A 23,961-nucleotide genomic window follows, 5' to 3' on the forward strand; every position below is an offset into this window, starting at 1 on the left:
CGATTCATGTCGGAAGGCCGACAGTTTATAGCTTTGTCAACCATGAGACACTGCCGTTAGTCATAGCCAAGAACGTCCGTGCTTTTTTGAATTTTCTCATCCCTTGTCTTTCATTTGCAAGATGGGCGTCCGGCAGTCAGTCCCGGACGCAACGCCGACCTCTGTTTGTTTGAATTTACAAATGTCCGTCAGTTGGATGTTCATTACTCGGGCACCTTTTATTCAGATTTCTTTGTTTCATCTATCCATTCACAGGAAGGTGCTTGAAAGAGTTATACATTTATGGATTTAGGAAGCAAGTGTGTGACAACTAGAGAAATCATTCAATGTTTAAATGTTGAGAACTAAAGAAGCCTGAATTATTCAAGTTCTCCGTATCATGTGCAGCACAGACAAAAATACAACTGCTGGTATTCTCAATTTATCTCAAGCATGTTTTATAGCAAAGATATTTGTTTCTGCAGAGTAAAACTTTGAAATAGACTGAATACTTCAGAGACTTCAAAGATCCACCTTTATGCTGAAGACACTATTCTATACTCTGAAGGCCCTTTTCTCCATTCTGCAGCATACTCATTACTCATTACAACTCCGTTGAACAATATTTTCATTGTTTCAACATTCTCCTTCTCAACACAAAAAAAATAATATGCATCATTTTTAACCGGTCTCGTACTCCCACCACTCCCCCTAAAATATTTTGCGCAGATGCCATTGGACTTGAGTTTGTTGATTGTTACAAATACATTGGCCTATGGTTGGACTCATCCCTCTCCTTCACTACCCACATAAAACACATACAGTCAAAAGTCAAATCTCGTTTTAGCTTCCTCTATCGCAATAAGGCCTCCTTCACCCGTGCAGCTAGAGAATTTCTTGTAAAAATGACCATCCTGCCCATTTTTGATTATGGCGACACCATCTATAGGATGGCATCCTACTCCATACTCGCCGGACCCTCTTCACCACTCCGCCATCCGCTTCGCCACAGGTGCACATTTCTCCACTCACCACTGTGACTTGTATAAATTCATTGACTGGACATCGATCCACAACGGACAACTCCACCATTGGTTTCACCTCATTTACAAATCCATACTCGGTATGTCACCTCACTATCTTTCCTCCCTTCTGCACTATCATCATTGTTCCCTCAATCTAAGGTCAGGTAATCTTATGAAATTTACCATTCCCAAAGCCTGTACAGTTTTTGGTCGCAACTCTTTCCATTTCTCTGCAGCCTATGATTGGAATACTATACAAAATACCCTTAAATTCACTGACATCACATCATTCACGGTTTTCAAACATAAATTGCAACAAGTTTTAACCGACTCTTGCAGCTGTTAGTTTAAGCATGTTGTCATATTGTATAGTTTTACTGTTTTGGGTTGTTGTTGTTTTTTATTTTTGATTGTGTATTTATATAACCTTGTTTTATGTATTTTTTTTTTTTTTTAGCACCCCCCCTCAAAGCGCCACTGTTCTTTGGGTCAGGCCACAGTTGTAAATAAGAAGTTGTTTTTAATTGTTTGCCTGGTCAAATAAAGGTTAAATAAAATAAAAAATACTGACCTGCAACAATGCCCCAACAGACACCAGTTCGGAAAGAAGTATAAAATTCATATTTTTGAGTACAGAGACAAGGAAGGGTAACTTTTATGGGACAATTATAATTTTTTGTATGTTTGTTTGTTTGTTTGTTTGTTTGTTTGTTTGTTTGTTTGTTTGTTTGTTTTGTTCTGTTTTATTTTATTGTACTTTGAATAACGTTTTAAACATATGTTTGGAAAAAAAGTACAATTTTCCACACCGTTGTACTCCAACTGTAGAGCCGCCTTCATTTCGACCGTGACAATGACAACTCAGTTCACATGGCAGAGCAATAAGAAATATGAAGCAGATGTGCAGTTATCATAGCATTTTGGGATAAGTCATTTCATTCAGTAATGGCCAAAATGTTCTCAAGACATTCAGCAGACTTTGGCGGTACAACTAACCTCAAATGAGGAAAGCTTCAATTGAAAGTGAGGAGTTCAAAGCTTCAAATCTTCTTTCCAAATACATTCCACAAATAGTCATTAAATTGAATTTAATTCACAAAATTATTCATTTATTTATTTTTTAATTGCTCCTACATGAAATGTGACAATCGTTCAAACAGGATTTCTGCTTATCTGAATGTTATATAGGCTAACTCCCCTGTGATTTTATTGTGGTATAAAAATAATAAACCGCAGTAAACTGTCCCGGCCACAGATGTGCAAACTATGTTGATCAAAGAAACACAAAAAAACAAGAAGAAGCTTTGCGTCTTCAATTACAGTCTGCCAGTCTCCCAGTAATATAGAACATGAGAACTTCATTAGGAGGTCGGCTGTGAGTTTCTTTTTCTAAACGATCCGAATATTTGTACACACAAGCACATTGCAAGCAAACAGAAGTGAACAAACTCATCCTCTCAAAACAAATACTCAACATTCCTGACGGGGGGGGGGGCACACACATACTGACGTACTCCCACCGTGGTGGGCCACCATTCAAAGACATTATCTCTCAAGTGAAGAATGGACAACACTGTTGTGTGTGAGTATGAGCACAAATTGACCTTGGAAAAAAGTAATGTGACTTCAAACTGACCCTACAAGATAACAGGTCTCGTGCTCGAACCTTCTAAGTAAGGGGGGCTTTTCACCCGTGCCTTTCCTCTAACTTAACTTACTTAACTTGAATTGTAACTTAAAAACATTAGAAATCCTGTTGTTTTTGAACAGATGACAATTCAAATAAAAAAATACTTGTGTTAGCTGGGAAGGTCAGAGGAAGGAAGATTTTTAAGGAATTTGTGTTTCTAAATCATTTCTAAAGTGTTTACTGTTATGAGTAATACAGAACTGATGAAATCTTTCTTTTCAGTTCATCACCCCTTGAGATATCAGCTTCCCCTTTAAAACTGAAAATTATGAGTGTGAGAATTTTTTAAGGATTATTTGTTTGGTCAGAGGTTGTGCTTAGTGAACTTTAAATTCTTGAACAACAAACTCATCCATGTCTTTATGGACATAGAACCATCACAGAAAAGAACATTCTCAACACTTTGATGAGCAATTAGGAAGTTGGAGTTCTCAGAGTTTCATTATAAACGTTTTGTTTTTCATTTAGAAACTCAAAAAAACACATGCACCTCGGTAGGTGACTATGGATTGACCCGAAAAGGCACCCTGCCAAATGCAGCTCGTTGTCCAGCATGGTATTTTTCATAAATCAGAGCAAAGGTAGACACGCACAGGATGCAGGCCCCACTGCAGAGCTGATACTTATCATTAACCCCTGGGAGCTTCTCTATAGAAGCAAACGCTAAGCATATGGTGAACATTTGTCCGATTCCCTACGTGTTTAAACTTTATGAACTTCAAGTGGATTAGCATGCAGTAAATATACGTAAATACAGACAATTGTGCTTGCAATTAGGGCTGGACGATATATCATTATCGTATCGATAGCTACAGTACATGTGAATGTTCAAATATCATAAATTAAGACAATGTCAGCCATGGACTTTCCATGATCATGTGACCATGTGCAGCTCAAGCCATCCGGCCACAATCCTGCTTCCAAGATTGGTGTTAATCGACATTTAAAGCCTTTCAATCGCATACATCTGATGGAAGAAGTGTACTTTATAAATAGAATAGAATAGAATAGAATAGAATAGAATAGAATAGAATAGCTGGTGTAAATATAAAGATATGAAATTATGTCCACGTCACCCAACAATTGCTATTCTGGAAGGAGAGGCTAACCACACAACAGGCTGGACCAACCTCTCTCTGACACGGGTCTTGTCAAGATATACTGGCCTCTTTGTGTTGTCAGTGTCTATTGACCTTTGACCTGCGGGGTAGATGCTGAAGACGTGAGTTTAGCTTGCAGATAACAATATATTTGTGTAATCTTTGAAGAAAAAATAGAAAGGGGAGAATGTAATTGCATCCATAAGCATGTGACTCCGAAATGTACAAACAAATTATTTGTTTGTGTTGTATTATTAGTTGTAATATCTTGGTTTCCCAATCTGAATGTGAACCACAAACCACAGATCTGAATTTATCTTCTGTTGCTATCGTTGTGTATCAGCAGTTTCCTGCAAAGAGCCAGAGTAAAAAGGAAGTACCCACACATCCTGGCTCCTTCTTCTTTATGTTTATATTCTAGTTAAACAGAGCACAGACCCTGACACTACCTAACCAATTGTTCTCCCTCCAAACATATGTTGAACAATAATAAACCAGATGTATTCAGCATGTTTCTCATTTGTTGTGTCTTCATTTGGAAGTCATTTGTTGTTCATGTTCTCCCGACAAGTCACGTGGTCGGGTAAGTGATTAGTTTTTATGAGTGTGGTCCTTGTTAGTGTTACACGGTCTTGATCTCGAGACCACATTTTTAGGGTCTTGGTTTTGTCGAGACTAGTCTGTCAAGACTAGTTGAGACCAACACTGATCTGACATTCTTCACCTTAAATACATACTCTATGTAGAGGCACTTGGTAAAACAACCAATACCTTCAATTCATGTATTACTAACCTAATTACTAACCAAACTACAGTCCACAGACCAGTCCATGAAGGAAAACAAGCTGTGGACCACTGCCCTACTATATTGCCTTACACACGCACGCACACACACACACACACACACACACACACACACACACACACACACACACACACACACACACACACACACACACACACACACACGCACTCAGTTACTTCATTTACTTTCCTCACTATGTTTACCGGACTGGTCATATGACTGGCACATGGACCTGGGCTAAAAACAAGACCATGATGCCTTGCTTCTGTCGCCCCAAGGTCAGTGAACATCAGTGTTGATGTGCTATACACTACCTTCTAAGAAAAACACTGTCCTGACACATATTTAATAGGTTAAAACCTTTGTATGACTCGGTGATCAACACTATGCATTATTCACTCACTTTTTGGTTCTTTTATCACAAACAGGGTATTTTGGTTGTATTACCTGACATGTTTCGGCATGAACTTCCGCCTTCATCAGAGTGTCACTCTGACACCAAAAACCAAAAAGTGATTGAAAAAAGGAAACAGAATGAACTTAGTACAACTACTATGCATTATTGTCAAGGGAGTGTCGACTAATGAGGAGAACTTGATTTTGTTGTAATAAAAATATGTAATTTAGGAATACGGTAAGGTGATGAATAGGAATTTCTGGCAATCAAGAATTAAATTGCCTCCTATGGGGAGAGTGAAATAAAAAAATAAAAACAGTCATTATGAGTTAGCAGTAGTAGACTGAAAAAAAAAAAAAACTTTCAATTGTTCACGATTAAAGTGTGGGCAACTGACATCATTTCCTACTCTTAGCCTCTAAAATATTCAAATGATATTTAATTTTTTTTCAGTGTACATAATAAATAAAATCTATGAACAAATCTGTTGGCACAGCTGTGGGGAGCACCCAAACAATTCTGGGTTTGGATCAGTGTCCGAATGCCCACTTCACGGCGTAGATGTTTTGAATCTCTAGGGGGCCGCTTCGCCCACATCATAACTGCCAGTGAGTGACCAGGGAATGACGGGAGCTTATTTGATTGGCCATGAATGAAGTAGCATAACACGACAAGAGATATTTTCTCCAGAGTTGTAAATTATCCCGGGAATTGAGAACTCAGATGTTGAGAGACTGAATGCACGTTGTAATCTCTTGAGCGAGACGGATATCCGAGACTAAGGTGATGAGTTAGCTTGAGGTGATCCCAGGTGACTTTTGGTTAGAGGACTGGCCACATCTTTCAAATTAGACATCCTAATGTGGCTCACAGATAGAAACAAATCAATTTGTCCGTGTGTCATGGCAACGCATCACGTCTGATTTCCTCCACTTGTTATCTGGCAGCAAAAGTATTGTACACTATTATTTAGCCAGTATGACACTGTAAATACACTTTGTAGGTTATAAGATGGAATTTGTGTTGTATCATGCAAATACACACAAAATACAGTAGACTATTTTACTACTACTACTAAAAATGTTGCATGGTACTGCATTTCTTGCCACCTTTAACGGACACATCTATTAAAATGGCTGAAGATGTACTGGCCAAGCCTGCTCATGCATCCACCCTGTTGACCGTAAATCACGAACAGCCTTTTGTTGTAATTACTCCACTGCTTCATACATTATATCTGGTGCAACATTTAGCCTCTACCAGTAATTTCCCATACATTCAATATATTTTCTTCTCAGACACAAATCAAAACCACTTTGACCAGCCAAAGCTGGCAGAAGAATTGAGGTAGAAAATTAAATTGAATTGAAGACGGAATCTGTTCAATCATGTCATGATTTTTAAATTAGATTTTTATGGTCATGGTTAGGGCTTTTCTCTGGCTTGGTGTGTCTAGGTCTTGATCTGATCTTGGTGAATTCTGGTCTCAGCAAGTCTTGGTCTTGTAAAGTGTGTTCTTCAGCCCAACACTAGTTGTGTTCAGCATTTGTCTTGGGGAGCACGCCCCCCCCCCCCCCCCCCAAATACGAGTCTTTTTTTTTTTTTTGCATATTACTGATGTCTTTTGAACATTCAACAGTTAGTTTCGTGAAATAACCAGGTCGCTTTCTGAAAGAACAGGGAAGGTCATCTCAAATGTCATTGTGGTCCCATTGAATCTACGTCGTCAGTAAATATAATAGTATGTGCAGAAATATGCTGAATGTGCATATTTATTCAGCAGAATGAACCAGGAGACTGGTGTGCAATATGTACTGTAACAAAATGTTGCATCTCTTAATAAAAATCATTCATCATTTTTATTATACATAAACTGCAGCGGTCACATTTTTTGCGAAAAACCCTCAGCCAGGCTAATGTTAAATGTCCTTGGTGTACTAGATAAACAGTGAGTAAAATGAGAACCATCAATTCATACCGTGTTGCGTGCTGACATCAAACTCAAATGTCAAAAGTTAATCCGTTTGCTGTTGTTTTGTCATCGCCAACTAACTTGAGAAAAAATACCAGAATTTAATACACGCAGAAATGTCCACAAATGTCAACATTCATGATTTTTCTGAAGCCATTAAGAGTGAGCGCAGTGAGACGCTGAGTAAATTGGACATCCTGCCTTAAAACAACAGGACACTGTAACCGCTTGGTTCTGAGAAGCACGCCAACGTCCAGCAGTTACATTTATGTGCATACTTTGTTTGGACAGAAATGCTAACTGGTATGTTGCAGCTACATTTACATAACAATGTTTATTCTCTGACCTTTCATCATGATTTTTTTTTTTCATCCAAAAACCCAAAACATTGAAGATTAAAGTGAAATACCTCATGGAATTCCACATCTGGAAGATTTGAAAAAGTGTTGTATTAGTGAAACTGGAAGTTGAGAGTTGGGGAAAAGTGAACGTTGCTGTGGTGCTTCTTTCCTGTTCACTCTGTACACCTCTGACTTCCAGTACAACTCTGAGTTCATGCCACAATTGGCTGTATTTGAGATGGACGGAAAGAGTACAGAAGCCTCCCTCACCAGTTTGTCCACTTGGTATGGCACCTGAACAAATCCAGGGAAATGGTGGTGGACTTCAGGAGGCCCAGGCCAGAGTCTGTGAACATCAATGTGTGTGGAGGTGGTATGTGTGGTGGTACAAACCTGTAAATGTCTTGGAGTGTTGCTGGATGACAAACTGGACTGGTCTGCTTATGTGGACACTTTGTGCAAAAAAGGCCATTCTAGGCTGTACTTCCTCAGGCGGTTGGCATTCTTCAACTTCTGCAATGTGATGCTGCAGATGTTTTATCAGTCTTTGTGGTGGCGTACTTGGGTAGGGGTGTGTTCACGGTCATCATCTTGGGTTGGCAAATGAATAATGTTTTTTTGTTGTTGTTTATTTATAGATTGACACTTTCAACTGCTGTTTATTGTTTATTAATTTAGTCACAGTTATCTATTCTCCTCTCTTGTTTCTCGTGTGACCGTTTATTCATTTATTCATTTATTTATTGTTAATTGATTATTAATTCATACTATTTTGTGTGTTTCACAATTTGTGTAACTACTGCATATCTGTTCTTTGACCTCTCCTTTGTGCCCACTTTTGGGTGTGGATACTGCTGGTAGGTGAATTTCCCCCCCAGGGATCAATAAAGTATCTATTGCCAACGACAGGTGTAATTATGTAAAGTGAAAATCCGAATGTGATCATTGGCAGAGGTTGATCATAATAAGAGCCCGTATATTTTCATAAGAGATATCTAAAAAAGAAAAGCGCACATAGTTCTGCATAGTTAAGTCGCAGTTGGGGCAGCTATACTGTCACGTGATTGGTTGAGCGTTTAGCGCATATAAAGTGGCGCTTTGCGTTCGGTTAAGTCAGAGGAGCTCGCACAAGAAGAGAGTGGAAAGGAGCCAAACCCGAGAAAAAAACTTGGCAATTTTTATCAAGACAATTACTGGAACGCTGGTGCAATGTTGATGAGGTGGAGACTTTAATCCCGTGTACAATTTGCTGTATTTTGGTAAGATATTTGATTGGTTTTGACGAAATATTTAATGATATGTATGTATTTTTTTTAACAAGTTGGATAAATGATACACCTCTTGGTGACAGGCTTGACATCAATTCATCGTTTATATTTAAGCGCATGCTCTGGAAAAAAAAAAGTCAATTCGAAGTTAATCAGGTCCCATGTATCAGTTTATAAAGTTACAGAGCTTGAGAAATTTACGGTCTGTCACGACACGACGTCATTGGGGATGCGGTCTTTTATTTTCTCGTGGTCCGCAGTGTCACTGGGTTTGTTTATTATCGTTGTGTTGGATCTCGATCATTGCGAATTGTGTTTTCTGTTGGTTAATTATTATGCTCGATTAATTTGTGACTTCTCAGAAAAGTCAGTTGTATATATAAATATATTTAGTTTTAAATTCCTTATTCCCGTTCAAAATGCATTGACATTGAAAGAATCTGTATGAAAGCACTTTATAGTATCAGATAGCTGAGACAAATTGTTTTAATGGTTTAGTCATTTGGTAATCAGTGTACTAATTACACTAGTAATTTAAAAACGGTCCTTTGTTACGGCATTTTACACGTTTTTAGATTTGAAGAACCATAGATTAATCAGTAAAACTAAACAACATTCACGTTGCAGAAACCAGACGTTTATTTGTAAAGACGGTATTTGGCTTTGATCCTTGTCAAATAAAGTGGATTTTTTTTTTTTTTTTTAACTTGTGCAGACAAATTTTGTCACCATGCACCTAAAATAACAGTTAGCTGTGGGATGATTTAGTACCAAGGGTCAATGTGTGTGCTTTTCACCACAATGATGTACATGTGTAATAAAAGCACACATCGTCAGTGTGTTGCAGTTTTACAGTTACATAGTGGACACAGAGCTCCTAAATCATATTTGTTATTGCAGGTTTTACCCCTTCAGAAATTGATTTGTGGGTTTGCATACCAATTAAAGTCCAGGATGCTATACGTTTCATGGTTACAGTCAGAATCCAACACTCCATAAATCGCATTAGTTAGCACCAAATCCCTGAGAGTATTTTTTTTTTTTTTGTGGTCATCCATCATTATTCCTCAGATGCTTTGAATGTCCCAATGCATAGTTTCTTCAGTAGTCCAATGTTGCTTGTCCATAAAGAATTTATTCATATATTAACATCAGCATTCAGTCTAATCCCAGAACATTGTTTAAAAGGGGAAAAAGGACAAATAAAATCTATTTATAAAAAAAAAAAAAAAAAGTCACAAGAAAATCACGAGCACTGACAGGGTTTGTTTCACAGTTTATTTTTTTTACTGTAATTGCTTGAGGAAACTAGTGCTGTTCCAGGAGCAATCTACAATGTTTTAAGTGATTTTCCATTGTACAGGTAAACAATATAGAAAAATTATATTCAGATTGTTAATATAATGAGCACCATGCATGGTCTGGAGTGGTGGAGTTTAGTGCAAATGTGGTGCTTTCATACATTTCTGGAATTGAAACACATGCTGAGCAACTTAATTTATATCCAGTGGCATCTTGCAGCTTCTTGATGTATAGATCACCCTCATGACCTCTGTGTGCACTGTGACACCTTTTTTATGCTTTCCTTATAGTTTCTACCTCTTTTGATGTTGAGGTTGCCATTTTATGGAGCCATAACAGCTAAAGACCAGAGGCTATTAGATCTATTGGATTCCGCAGTTTTTTCCAATTAAAACTCACATCATACCACATCGTCATCTCTTTCTTGTTTGTTCAGAGCCTAATGACCTTGTTTCTTATATAAAACGGGACGCCACATATCCACTGAAGAAAGGATTGGATGGGAGTTTTCCATTAGGGTGGAGGGGGGGTGCTGTGATATGCTTGTGAGTTCATCCATGTGATTTTGCCTTTGTGTGTGCAAATACAACAAGCCTCTGTGTTTGGGACTTTAAACACAGCCATCAATGCTAACTGTGATTTGCAGACTGTACATGGCTATAAGATCGGCGTTCAGCAACATTATAAAAAAATTTAAGAGCCCTTGGGAAGCAACTGTGTTTGTCCTCAAACGTTTGATGTCAAGAAAGTCTCTCCACATATGTTGTTACATTAAGAGATTGTGCATGTAGTATGTATGATTGTAAACAGATTTTTTAAAATCCTAACAGATGCCCTTGGCAAAGCCTTGTTAGGGCTACGCATGACACACACGTGTGCACTCATTGCAGACTAGTTTCTCGTCCAACTCATAAATTGGTATCTATTATCACCATTCCATTTGTTTAACGTTTGGCTCTGCTTAACGCATGGCAGCACTCTGTTCATGTCATTCTAAAACAATTTTTTTGCAATAGGGATGGTCTTCCATCTGCCAGAAATGTGTTCGTAGTTATAAATCTAATGCCAAAGGTTTTGCAAAATGTATCGTTACGGTAAGAAAAAAAAAATCCTTTGATTTTTTACACTGACTTTTATGGTATAGTGGTTAGCATAGCTGGAGTCAGATGAATACTGAAACAATGTGTACTTCACAATTTATCTACATGTGATTAACTGGTGAGCAGTCTGGGGTGTACATTAATCCTTCTCTCGCTACTTCACCTATCGCGGCCTCGCTTTATCGCGGATTTTTTTCGAAACAAATATTGCGGATAGATTCGGTGCATGGTGGATTTTTTTTTATTTTATGTCTCACACACAAATTTACATCGTCATATGCAGGAATGAAGCACACAAGACAGGCAACAAGACAGGCAAGTGCATCCCTCCACCATCAGCGACCTCGGGCGTCACTTAGAGCTCAGAGCGCACGGTTTTGTCTGACCATATGACACTAATGGTCAATGGGAACATGTTGAGCTGTGTCTTTGCAGCTGATTGAATAACTACAATTTAGCTAAGCCTACTGCACTGTCTGTGTCAACATATAAGACTTGCGCTTCATCATCAAGTTTTTTTCATTTCGAGACTATAGTGAAAATGTTTACAAAAGTGTTTAAGTAGTTGGTTCGTAAATAAGAATGTCTCTGAAAGTCAGCTTCTCTTTAAAATGTTCACAAAAGTGTTTACTAAATAGTTAGTAAACAAGAATGTTTCTTGACTTTAAAAGTGTTTAAAAATGCAAAAAAAGTTTTTAATAAGTGTTTAAAACTACAATAAAAAATTATAAAAGTCTTGTGTGAACATATTGTAACAATACATTTACACTTTTATTTATTTATTTATTTATTTATTTATTTATTTATTTATGTATCTATGTATGTATCTATTTATTTATTTACATTAATAAGACGATTCTAAAAGTCAATTTGACTTTAAAATGTTTACAAAAGTGTTTAAATAAGAACATCTCTGAAAGTCAGCTTGTCTTTAAAATGTTCACAAAAGTAGTTACTAAATAGATAGTAAAGAAGAATGTTTCTTGACTTTAAAAGTGTTTAAAAATGCAAAAAAAGGTTTTTAATAAAAGTGTTTAAAACTACAATAAAAATTTATAAAAGTCTTGTGTGAATATATTGTAACAATACATTTATCTATTTATTTATCTATGTATCTATATACTTATTTAAATTAATAAGACGATTCTAAAAGTCAATTTGACTTTAAAATGTTTACAAAAGTGTTTAAAAATACAAAAAAAAAAAGTATAAAAGAAAAGTGTTTAAAAATGAAATAAAAGTTCATAAAATCCTTGTGTGGATATTGTATGTTCTCTACTTTGCGGATTTTTACTTATCGAGGGTGGGCGTGGAACCAATTCACCGCGATAAACGAGGGATTATTGTATTCTGCCTTCACTCTATATAAATGTCATCTTTTTTATTGTTGTGATGTTTTTACATACATGTAGCTTCAGCTGCAGTTTTGGATATTTAATGTCACTCTGCCATCTCAGTCATCTGGCAGAGAGAAAAGATGGATACAAGAATACAAATAAATATTTTACTAAACTATACTAAACTACTTAACTTTAATAGGCTAATGAATTCAGGACGTGTTGACGTTTTCAGCCTCCAGCGTTAATGCAATAATCCTGCAAGCCTGTTTGAAAGTTGCCTTCTTAACACACACAGCTGGTTTGCGGCTTGTCCTGCATAATGATTTGTCTATTTTCTCCACAGGACAAACATCTTGAGAAAGGGGTCCAGGCCAAAAGCAAATACGTGTGGAAAATGGGTATGTGAGACTGTGTATGTTGAGTCTGCCTTTGACTGAGGAAACGCCTCCCCGTGAAAGAACCTCCCTCGCTTCACAATGAAAGCCATTGCTTTGCTCTGCTTCCTGATGGTTATGGAGGTTGAGGCCTCTCGGTTCATCCGGGATTCTCCGACTGTGCCTGACACTTCTGAAGTCTCCAAGAATAATGCTTCCATCTCACGTCAACCCCCACTGCCGGGCCGGCCGAGGGTCTCCTTCCCTCCCATGTGCATAAAGCCTACAGAGATTAAGCACGCCTTCAAGTATGTGAACACCATTGTGTCCTGCCTGATCTTTGTGGTCGGAATCATTGGCAATTCCACGCTGCTCAGAATTATATACAAAAACAAGTGTATGAGGAATGGACCCAACGTCCTGATTGGCAGCCTGGCACTGGGGGACCTACTTTATGTCATCATCGCCATCCCCATCACTGTGTATAAGGTAAAGAAATGTTGCTTTGGCTGTCTGTGGTTTTATGTTGCTCTGAAGACGGCCACGGCTGCAGGTTTAGGAATGTAGCCTGTCATTTAAGAGACTGTTTCTAAGACCCATTAGACTTTGAGGTGCTCTTGATCAAGACAAAACAGACAGGATCCAGATAGCAACCCAACAATTGGGTTTACAAATACTATTGCTATTCACTCAGCCACTTATCATGATCGGCCAATTTTCATGGAAAAGAATATGACTGACATGTCGATCAACGTCTGTCGTTGACGATCACAAAAAATTATCACCCACAGCAAGTACGTATTTTTCAGCCTGCAGCCAACTGGAGAGCAGCTCCCTTCCACCTTTCCTCAAGACTGCACTCCATCAAACCAGTAACTGAATTATAAAACTGTATATGTTTGGAAATTGGAATTAAAATTTGGACAGATTGTTTCATTGTAAAATCTAATTTCTTAATTCATCAAATACAATGATTGACAGATTCATAAATTATTTTAGAACTTGATTCTTATTACTTTGTGCGTTGAGAGCAGCTCTAAAATTGACAAATGGACAGCTAATCCATGAGATCAGTGTCAGAATCCGCCGATCAGATTTATGGACAATCATATCAACCGCATAAAATCCGGATTGTAGCACCCCTAATTAAAAGCAGACGCCCCCACAAATGGCTCACCAGGGGCCTTCATGTCTGTCATGAAACACACACAAAAAAAGAACCCATGCCAAAAAAAAGTCAGCCGTTTTGGTTTCAAGTAGCCTTTCACAAAGGTTACACTGAACTTAAAAAAAAAGAACCCAAATATATCTTAGCAGATTGATTCAATTCCTACCCAATTATAATCACCCGTCATGGACAGTTGGTCAATTACATACGATATTAATGTGTAATGAAAACAAAATCCTTGGTTGGACACAATAAGCAAGGTTGCTTCATCCCATTTCCCAAGTTCTGTGTTTGTTTAGTGCATGCGATGAAGTGTGACTGCCGAAATAAACAAATCAAATCATTCTGGCTTTTCAAAATTGATGTACAAAGTCTTGTGACATTTTTTTTTTTTTTTTTTAGCATAAAACTTTAACTCGCTCATCGTTGCTCGGTTAGATCTTGGCCAACATTTGTGTGTGACGAAGGTCAGGTCTCGGTCACGGACCATGTTAAATGACAAAATTTTCTCCACAGCTACGGGGCAGAGCATGGTGGGCTTGCTCTCTGTTGTTGAGAACTATTGTTATAACTCTACTGCAATCAGAAATGTAAATGTAAAGACCTCTTCAAAATTTCAACTCCTGTATTCATCACACCAAGACATCACATCCATTTCATTAACCCTCTGGCCAGTGTTTACTTTGGCTGTATTCCAAATCAGTTTCCTTACATGCACTTCAGTAATCTGGATATTATCTCAGCACATTCAGGCCTTAATTGAGGTTTACTGGCGAGTGTATTATTAGTACTGGCAACGGTTGTTTCAAAAAGGAAGTTAAGTCTTTTTGTATCAAATGCATTGTTGCCATTTGTGTTGAAATTTCCAGCTGGATTGAATGTAGTGGAAACCACGGTCAGTTATGCTTATCAGACAAACTGAACGGGACTGGTTCAATTTCCTGAATCTAATTGGATAATCATGAATAAGATAGATCAGTGTTATCAAAGCAAATACTGAGTATTTTCGTGTAGTACAACTCAGTCTTCTCTGCAACACTGGAATGTAAGATGAAGGTTTGATAATAAACTGTCAGCGTTTGTTAAAAAGGCCACTGGGGTTTAGAAAGTTGAGGTTTTCTTTTCTCTCTCTCTCAAGACACAATAACTTGAGACACTGCTCTGATGCTGAACTGATTTGATCAGCCCCTGGGAGATATAAGTTTTTTGAAAGGAGACACACTGCAGTGTTAGTTTTGTCTTTGACTGTCACGTAAGAAAAAACAGGAATAGAATTCCAGTCTGATGTAATAAACAGCTCCCTAACCCCAAAATGATCTGTCTTCATGCAGCTAATAGCAGAGGACTGGCCATTTGGAGTATATGTCTGCAAGATGATACCATTCATTCAAAAAGCCTCAGTGGGTATCACTGTTCTCAGCCTGTGTGCTCTAAGTGTGGACCGGTGTGTATACTCGCAATCCACAATCAACTATGCAGACTGATGGAATTTGCCAAAACAAATATGTGTGTCCATTCTCTGTGCAGCTACCATGCAGTAACATCATGGAGCAGGGTGAAGGGGATGGGCATCCCTGCGTGGAAGGCAGTGGAGGTGACATTGATTTGGGTGATTGCTTTGCTACTAGCAGTCCCTGAGGCGCTTGCGTTTGACATGTTGGAGATGCCATACAGAGGCAACAAGCTGCGTGTTTGTCTGCTGCATCCAGAGCAGAGCTCCAGCTTTGTAAAGGTAGGCAATACAAGATTCATCTTTTCTAGTAAATCACTCTATTTAAAGGAAATACCATGTAGTCTAGAATTAACATTTGTACTATATCTGTTCAAAAAATTCTCAAAGGATTTCTTTCTGCCTCGGGTCGGCGTTTATTTAGTTCTATTTAGTGTACACTGTGAGGATAAAGAAAGTTATCTGCTATGTATGATAATAACACACCAGCATCTCCATGAGAAGGCCTACTGAAAAAAGAACCTTACTTTACCAAATAAAATATGCCTTTAATAACAATGCCTTTAGGATGCTTATTTTTATATAAGTTTTTCTTGACAGCGTGCCGTGGCGTGACGGCTGATGGTATCTTGACGCTTAATCCTGATTGTTTGTACTTACCACCACCACATCATCCTTAAGTCAAGTTCAATTGTTATTTAAGGACGCTAAAAATAATTATGCTGCTATTGTATTATACGGCTCCTGCTGGCAGCATTGAACAGCAACTCAGATAAGTGCTCCAAAAGTTGGCAAGAGTGATCTCATTGTTTTTCAAAGGCAATGACACTTTAATGCTGACAGTCTCACACAGTTGTTGTTGCTACGAATTACTTTTTAACAAACCAGGCTGACTCAAACATTCTTTTTTTTTTTTAAATAAGGCTAAAAGGCTGAGAAGGGTTTGGCTAATTTAAATGTGCTGGCAAAATTGCTACTGTTGTTGTGACATCACTTCGCAAACAAGTTGTGCGTTTATGAGCCCGTAAAACGTAGTACTTAGTTTGGCGTGCTCATTACAACCCCTCAACAAAAACATTCAATAGTAAAATGCAAACCTTTCCATTACACCATCATATCTATCTACAGCCTATTCTGTAAATAATGCAATAAAACATGAGTTTAACACAGTTTAATCACATGCAACTGATGTACTCTATATAACTAGAATTGAATAAAATCCCCCCAAATTTTTTTTTGTTCCTGCACACCCTCCCGGCACTCTCAGTGACAAAGAGGGCAACTTAAAAAACATTGTTTTATAGTGTCTTACGGGAGTATTAAAAACATTCACTTGAATAAATTCCAACAGATGATTGTATTATACACGGGTATAGAGAAAAACACAACTTTATAGGGTTCATTTTGGGGAGGCATATTTTACACATGATTGATTAATTGATTGATTGATTGATTGATTGATTGATTGATTGATTGATTGATTGATTGATTGATTGATTTTATTACGAGCTTGAAAAAACAGAAAAAGATATCAGTAAAATGTAAAAGGAAAAAGAAAACAGGACAATAACAAAATGTCCCAAGCAAGTCGTAAATAACTTAACAATGTGGATGTGCATATTATACATAGGATTTTAAGGTAACAGTCGTCTTTCACACAACTTCCCTCCCCCTTGTCTTAGAATTACTGCTGGTATCCCCAAAAAGATGAATTATGTCTAGTTGAGTGATGAGAGTAACTGTAAACAGCACAGGTGTTCACCATTGTTATGAACTTAGCGACTATTCTGCCTCTCGAATCTGGGCTGCACACGGCGTACATAGTAGGGGTCTATTCAACGTTGGCTTGTGAGGGTTGGTTTTAAGTCCCCAAATATGCTTCCTTGCCCTTAAATGAACTATGAAATGAACCAAAAAAAAATTGTGGAATATTGTTAGTATAAACAAGGGGATACATCTATCAATGTTAAGATGTTCATACTAAAGAGTTTGAAAGTGCACTTCCTCTGAGTGTGTTTGTATCTTTCCAGTTTTATCAGGATGTAAAAGTCTGGTGGCTGTTTGGCTTTTACTTCTGCCTACCACTCGCCTGCACAGCAATCTTTTACAGCCTCATGTCCTGCGAGATGCTGAGTCGCAAGAAAGGCATGCGAATTGCACTCAACGACCACATGAAGCAGGTATGATTGGAAGGGGATCAATTATGTGATGCATTGCAATGTTGATTGTGAATTGCTTAATACATTTAAACCATTCATTGTTAAATTGCGTAATGCTGACGGGTTATGGCTGCACAATATGGAGGATCTCGACGCTAACCCATTTCAGAAGGCGCATCGAAAGCTTTCGCATTCCGAAGCAATTTGTCAAATTTTGTCTAAAACTGTACATGAGACTAAAAAAACAACAAAAATACATTACAGCGTGTGGCGCTTGACACATGACCTTGAAATAAATTAAACTGTCACGACTCGTCCCGGGTTGTTTTATTATGTGTAGGTTGTCATTATTTCTGTCCACGTCTGTGTACTCGCCCCTCCCTTCCTGTGTTTACTCACAATCTATGTACGTACGAATCACAGTCACCTTCCTGTCGTTACCTGTCGCGTATTTAAATCCTGTCTGCCTGTCACTCCCTTGTCGGATTGTTCTCGTCTTTCTGTTCTGGTCTTCCGGCTGTGTCCGCGCCTAGTGTTCCTGTCCTGCTCATCGATTTCTCACGGTCTTGTGTGGAGGGTCACGGTCAGAATCTGTTCCGATGTCCGAGTGGACTTCTGTCTGTCTTCTGGCCGTGAGTCTCTAACCCGCCTGTGTTCGCCCCCTTCCTTCCCTCAATAAACCCTGGTCATTCCACCCTTGACACAAACATGACAAAATAAGACTATTTAAACACAAAACGTATTTACCCATGGTAGATGAGCCAAAGACCTGGAAATAATGTCCCAAAAGCGAATCAATATGAATGAAAGGAAGGCTATTGTTTATAAATACAGTGTGACAAATGGAAGTGCACACCAGTAACCGGGCGTACCTTGTCATTGCGCAAGTTGAGCTGGTGTGTTGCATCTCGTGGAAATGTTCATGACTGAAAAGGCCCCGCATTAAAGCTTGCTCTTAAAAAGATCCGTCATCTAGGCTCTCAAATATTTACAGTAGCTCTCTTTTAACACGCTTGTTATCCCGTGAACTCAACTCTGGCTGTGATGTACCAAAGTCAAATTTGTTGTTTGGCACGCTCAAACATGGCGAATAAAAACTCTTGAATCTTGAATCTATTCAGCGTGAATCCCCGTGATCTTGTGGTCTCGCCAGTGCAGCTTTCCAGAAGTGCGGCGCGCACAACTGCAGTGGAGCATCACAATGTTTTAAAACCCGCTTAACAACAACGTCAACTAACGTCGGTTTCCAAAGCTTTGTCCGAGAACCGAGGTCATTTTGTGTCAAAAACCCCGATTAAGTCGAGCAGGTGACTTCGGGGGTTCCACTGTGTAGACAAAATATAATTATCATGATAAAGGCTTATGCAATGTGCATATCATAAAGACATGCAATCATTTTTTAATGGAACTATATCGTTTTATCAGAATTTGACCAGTCAGATGCAAACTTCAATGCTCATCGCCATCCAATAGTTCAACATTATCTTCTAAAATCAAAATTAATTACACCGAGCTTACTTGTTTTGCTGCATAAAAATGTTTTACTTCTTTCCTTAGATTGCAATAATATCGATATCGCTATGTTTAAAATCCGGAATACACGTTTTTCCAATATTGTGCAGTCCCAGTATGAGTGAAATATGTCCACTCACCTCGACTTTTTTTATAGAGCACTTTAAAAACAACCACAGCTGCATCCAAAGTGCTTTTGGCGAGTTTCGTAATGAGTCGTGCATATTTCCAAAACACCCCAGGGCGCGGCCACAGATCCACTGCCATCTTCTCATGAAATATAAAACAACTTGTATTTGTCTATGTTCTACTGTGACGGGCCACACATGATTAATTTAAGGCCAGAGACTGTGGGCCAGTGGAAATTTAAACACGGGCTGCCATAGTTCCACGGCCCGGACTATGGACACACCTGTTTTAAGGGAAGGCCATTGCAAAGGGAGGGACCGGCAACAGAAAAAGCTCGATCCCCTCGGAGCCTTTGCTTAGTTTTTGGCGCCTCCAGCAGTGTCTGGTCCACGAATCTTGATGCACCGGGAAGATATGTAGCTGTGGAGAAGTCCACAGAGGAAAGGTGGGGTAAAATCATTTGAAGATTTGGAAACAAACTGGAGACATTTGAGGGAGAACTGACTCCCTCGAAAATAAAGACCAAATACAGTGATCCAACCAAGATGTCATGAAACATGGATCACTGTTTTTAAGTGCTATTGTGAAAAGAGAGGCTTAACTTTAACATGCTGGCTAAGAAGAAAAAATAGATTTAATTAGCGCACCATTTTGATTTTCTAATCTAAGATCGCTGTCTGATTTAAAATCCAAATTTGAGACGGTTGGCTTGACATAAGATGCCAGGGGACCCAAGTCACCAGGATGAGAAGGCCACTGGGACCAAACAACAGAACTTTGGTTCTCTTAAAGTTCAACAAGTTTAGTGCCATCTAGGCTTTGATTTCTTCCAGACAAGCCAAAAGTGGTCCTAATGAGAAAGCCTCCTAAATGCTCAGCGGGACATAGATCCAACTGTCATCCACATAACAGTGACAGGAAATACCATTCTTTCTTAAAATGGAACCCAGGGGCAGCAAATACTATGAAAACAGCAGGGGCCTCAAAATTCAAACCTGTGGAACACCATATGACAATGGGCCAGAGTGGGACTCAGAGCAACCAAGGTTCACACAAAAACTCCAGCCTGTCACCAATAATGCCCACCTATAGTTCTGCAAACAAGCCGACACACAAAGTCTCCTGTGCCATTAGAATGAGATTGTCATTAAAAGACTAAAATAAGACTGACTGCAATGCAGCTTCTTATTTATCCCAAAAAGATTTCAACTGAGTGTGCACCACTTTTCGGCAATATATATATATATATATATCCCCTATATATTGCCCCTTGTCCCCTGGCAATATATATATATATATATATATATATATATATATATATATATATATATATATATATATATATATATATATATATATATATATATATATATATATATATATATATATTTTTTTTTTTTTTTTTTTTTTTTTTTTTTTCCACCAAACGCACCTTTTGGGTTCCAGGGGGCGACATTCCCTTCCTCCGGCTTTTAGTCCACCTGTGACTTTTGCTCCCTCATTTCCCCGCGGAGGGATTTTTATTTCCCTGTGATATATATATATAATATATATTATATATATATATATATATTATATATATATATATATATATATATATATATAATGTGATATATATATATATATATATATATCAGATTATATATAATCTAAAAAGATTTATATAATCTTTTATATATTATAAAAGATATATCCATCTAAGATGGATCCATATGTATAAATATATATATACAATATATATATTGTATATATATATACATATATATATATGTATGTTTATTTATATATATATAATTATTTCGGCTGGGATAGGCCCCAGCAGACCCACAACCCTCGAGAGGATAAGACATAAGATGCAACAATAAGTGAATTGAATCATAGCCCTACCAATTGTGGTGAAAGATTTCCACCCGTAGGTGTTATAACTTGCATTCAATCTAAAATCGCCCATGTTGAGCATCATTTTGTCTTTGTCTAGAGGAGGGAAGTAGCCAAGACAGTGTTCTGCCTCGTGTTGATTTTTGCTCTCTGCTGGCTGCCACTTCACCTCAGCCGGATTCTGAAGAAAACAGTCTACGACCAAAATGACCCCAACCGCTGTGAACTCCTCAGGTTGGCGTACAGATAAGCAAACAACCTGCACATGTCATGACAACACATTGTTCTCTGTTTTGTGACTTCCTGTTGAATTCACCGAATAACCCCGTCTCCACTCCTTGTTTCAGCTTCCTCTTAGTGATGGATTACATCGGGATCAACATGGCTTCCCTTAACTCCTGCATCAACCCCATTGCCCTCTACTTTGTCAGTCAGAAGTTCAAAAACTGCTTCCAGGTGAGAGTGACAAGACAAAATTCAAAAGACAGTTGTCACTATTCAACAGAAATAATGGTATACACACACACACACTTTTTAAAATGAATCAAAATGAAAATATAATTAAATACAATAAAATACAATCATCCAGTGAAAAAATAGTAGATAAAATATCTGGTAGAAATTTTTTTTCAAGGAATGGACAGTTGTTGTACAATTTATAATGTAGTGTAATGTGCAATGTTGTTTATATCCATTCTCCCCTCACAATGCTCTATATGTGAATTTGTGGATAATTCAACCTCAAAACAGAAGCATTGATTCACTTACATATAACCGTTCATTCACAGTTCATACAACCTAAGTCTTGTATTTAAAAAAAAATTTGCACTTTCATGCCTGAATCATGAGTAATAACCATTTGTCCTTGCAGTCTTGCCTGTGCTGCTGGTGCTATGGAACATCTACACTAGATGAACGGGGTTCTGTCCCAGGGTGGAAGGGTTCCTGCCACGGCAATGGATTAGATCGCTCCAGCTCCCGCTCCAGTCAGAAATACACAAGTTCCTCATGAATACACTCGTCAATCATTCTTCTTTTGTTACAAACCCCATGTCACGTAAGCTATGACAGTGGAGGTGATCTATCGGTCTATATGTATGTATGCATAATTGCATCTATACTGTGTGTATGCATAGTACATCTATCCACATAACCTGAGAGAAAAAGCAAAATGGGAAGAGATGACCCTGAGCTGCTTCTGCATATGAATTGTATCATTTTGTAAAATTTAGCACTGTCATTGCCCACGCGCCTTCATAATCATAGAGGAGAGATTGTAGTGATGTCACGCTGCCAAATGTTAAGTGAAGACGAGCCTGTTTGAATAAATTTTGCAGAACAGATCATTACCATTTTGTAACACTGAGGAGCTGGCTGCTAGTATTTTATCCTCCCTGCTTGTTATTACTTGTTCTGTCTATAAAGTCTTCCCTTATAACAGTTTCTGTTTCAAGGAAAATTTAATTAAGATGTTCCTCATGTTAGAAAGTTTTTTCTCCTCTGTCATGTGGTTGCTGTTGTTGAAACTGTGGCTCGCCCCACAACAGGAAATCATTTCCAAGAAACACATTTAAATGGTGTTGAATTAGTTGTGTAGGACTGTGCTGTTGAAAAGTGCTTTTTGGTTTATATGTCTTTATGAAACATATTTTTATACATTCTTATTCTCGTATATATTTCGTTTGGACTGGAAGTCAACTTTTTGTACCATCATACAGTACACTTTAAATGTCAGGATACCTGGCTATTATACCTTCGGGAACTGTGAATGGGATAGAAGTGGCAACACTGTACAAGATGTTGGGCTTTGTCTGAGAAAGAATTTCTTTCATGTCGACTGTCATTTCCCTACGTCAATGTACATATATAATGTATATAAAATATTTCATCCGTCTACGAGCCTGGCACTGTATTGTTTTTTTTTGTTATATATGTGTGTGCTTATTTTTTTTCAATATTTTAATGAAGGTTTGACTCCGACTGATGATTGTCATGGAACTTAAAAACGGGAGCAATTTTTGACCCATGGTCTTATGGGATAATTGTGATTTGGGGGATGCTCAATAAACCAGCGTACCATATCATTTGTGTTTCTACCAGGGCATGCAAAGTATTAAAACGAAAGGAAAATGTTGGGGGGTTGTGAAACCTTTCATCCATTTTGGCTTTATTTTAATATAGGTCAAAATCCGTCAATCTAAGATGGGTTATTTTGATGAACGCGTCCGTAAATGTTGTCAGTATGTCATTCACCAGCAGCAAGGCCACCTGTTTGTCAGTTCCGTCCGTCCAGCCATCCATCCAAAGCTCTGATAGGACTGACATCACTTATTCACTTGTTGCTTTTTCAAGATTCAAGAGTTTTTATTCGCCATGTTTGAGCGTACCAAACAAGGAATTTGACTTCGGTACATCCCAGCCTCTGTTCTACATTTAGGTGACTAACAACACTCAGGACATGAAAAATGACAAATATTCTCAAACATCCCCTGATCTTAAACTCCCAGGAGGGCAAGGAAAAACTCAAAACTCCAACTGGGGGAAATGAGAAACCTTGAGAAGAGACCACACCATGGGAGGGTCCCTCTTCCAGGATGACCAGGCTGCAATGGATGCAGATAGGACACATAGTACAAACAGTGTAGACAATTCACAAAAGGTGTGGAGAGCAGGATGTTATTGCATAGCAATGACTCGGAGACTCTAAGAGTAGTGTGAGTTCACCAGAGCAACAGCCTGGAGGAAGAAGCTGTGTCTGTGTCTGCTGGTTTTGGCGTACAGAACTCTGTAACGCCGTTCGGAGGGGAGTCGTTCAAACAGACTGCAACCTGGGTGAGAAGGGTCTGTAGAGATGTTGCTTGCACGTTTCCTGGTCCTAGACAGGTACAAGTCTTGGATAGATGGGAGGTTGATTCCAATTATCTTTTCTGCAGTCCTGATTGTCCGTTGCAGTCTGTGCTTGTCTTGTTTGG

At 38.3% G+C, this 23,961-nt stretch overlaps 1 protein-coding gene across 1 annotated transcript; it reads left to right on the forward strand.

Moving 5' to 3' along the window:
- The first annotated feature begins 8,433 nt into the window (after window positions 1–8,433).
- LOC147061216 (endothelin receptor type B-like) lies at window positions 8,434–23,037 on the forward strand. Its single transcript, XM_085902362.1, has 8 exons — window positions 8,434–8,568; window positions 12,663–13,182; window positions 15,193–15,305; window positions 15,389–15,593; window positions 17,342–17,491; window positions 21,090–21,223; window positions 21,337–21,445; window positions 21,861–23,037. The coding sequence occupies exons 2-8, from the start codon at window positions 12,796–12,798 to the stop codon at window positions 21,999–22,001; spliced, it is 1,239 nt and encodes a 412-aa protein (XP_085758488.1). The 5' UTR covers window positions 8,434–8,568; window positions 12,663–12,795; the 3' UTR covers window positions 22,002–23,037.
- The last annotated feature ends 924 nt before the right edge of the window (window positions 23,038–23,961 follow it).

Source organism: Syngnathus leptorhynchus, chromosome 2, assembly GCF_054491065.1.
Source record: "Syngnathus leptorhynchus isolate UIUO chromosome 2, UIUO_Slep, whole genome shotgun sequence".
Classification (NCBI taxonomy): Eukaryota; Metazoa; Chordata; class Actinopteri; order Syngnathiformes; family Syngnathidae; genus Syngnathus; species Syngnathus leptorhynchus.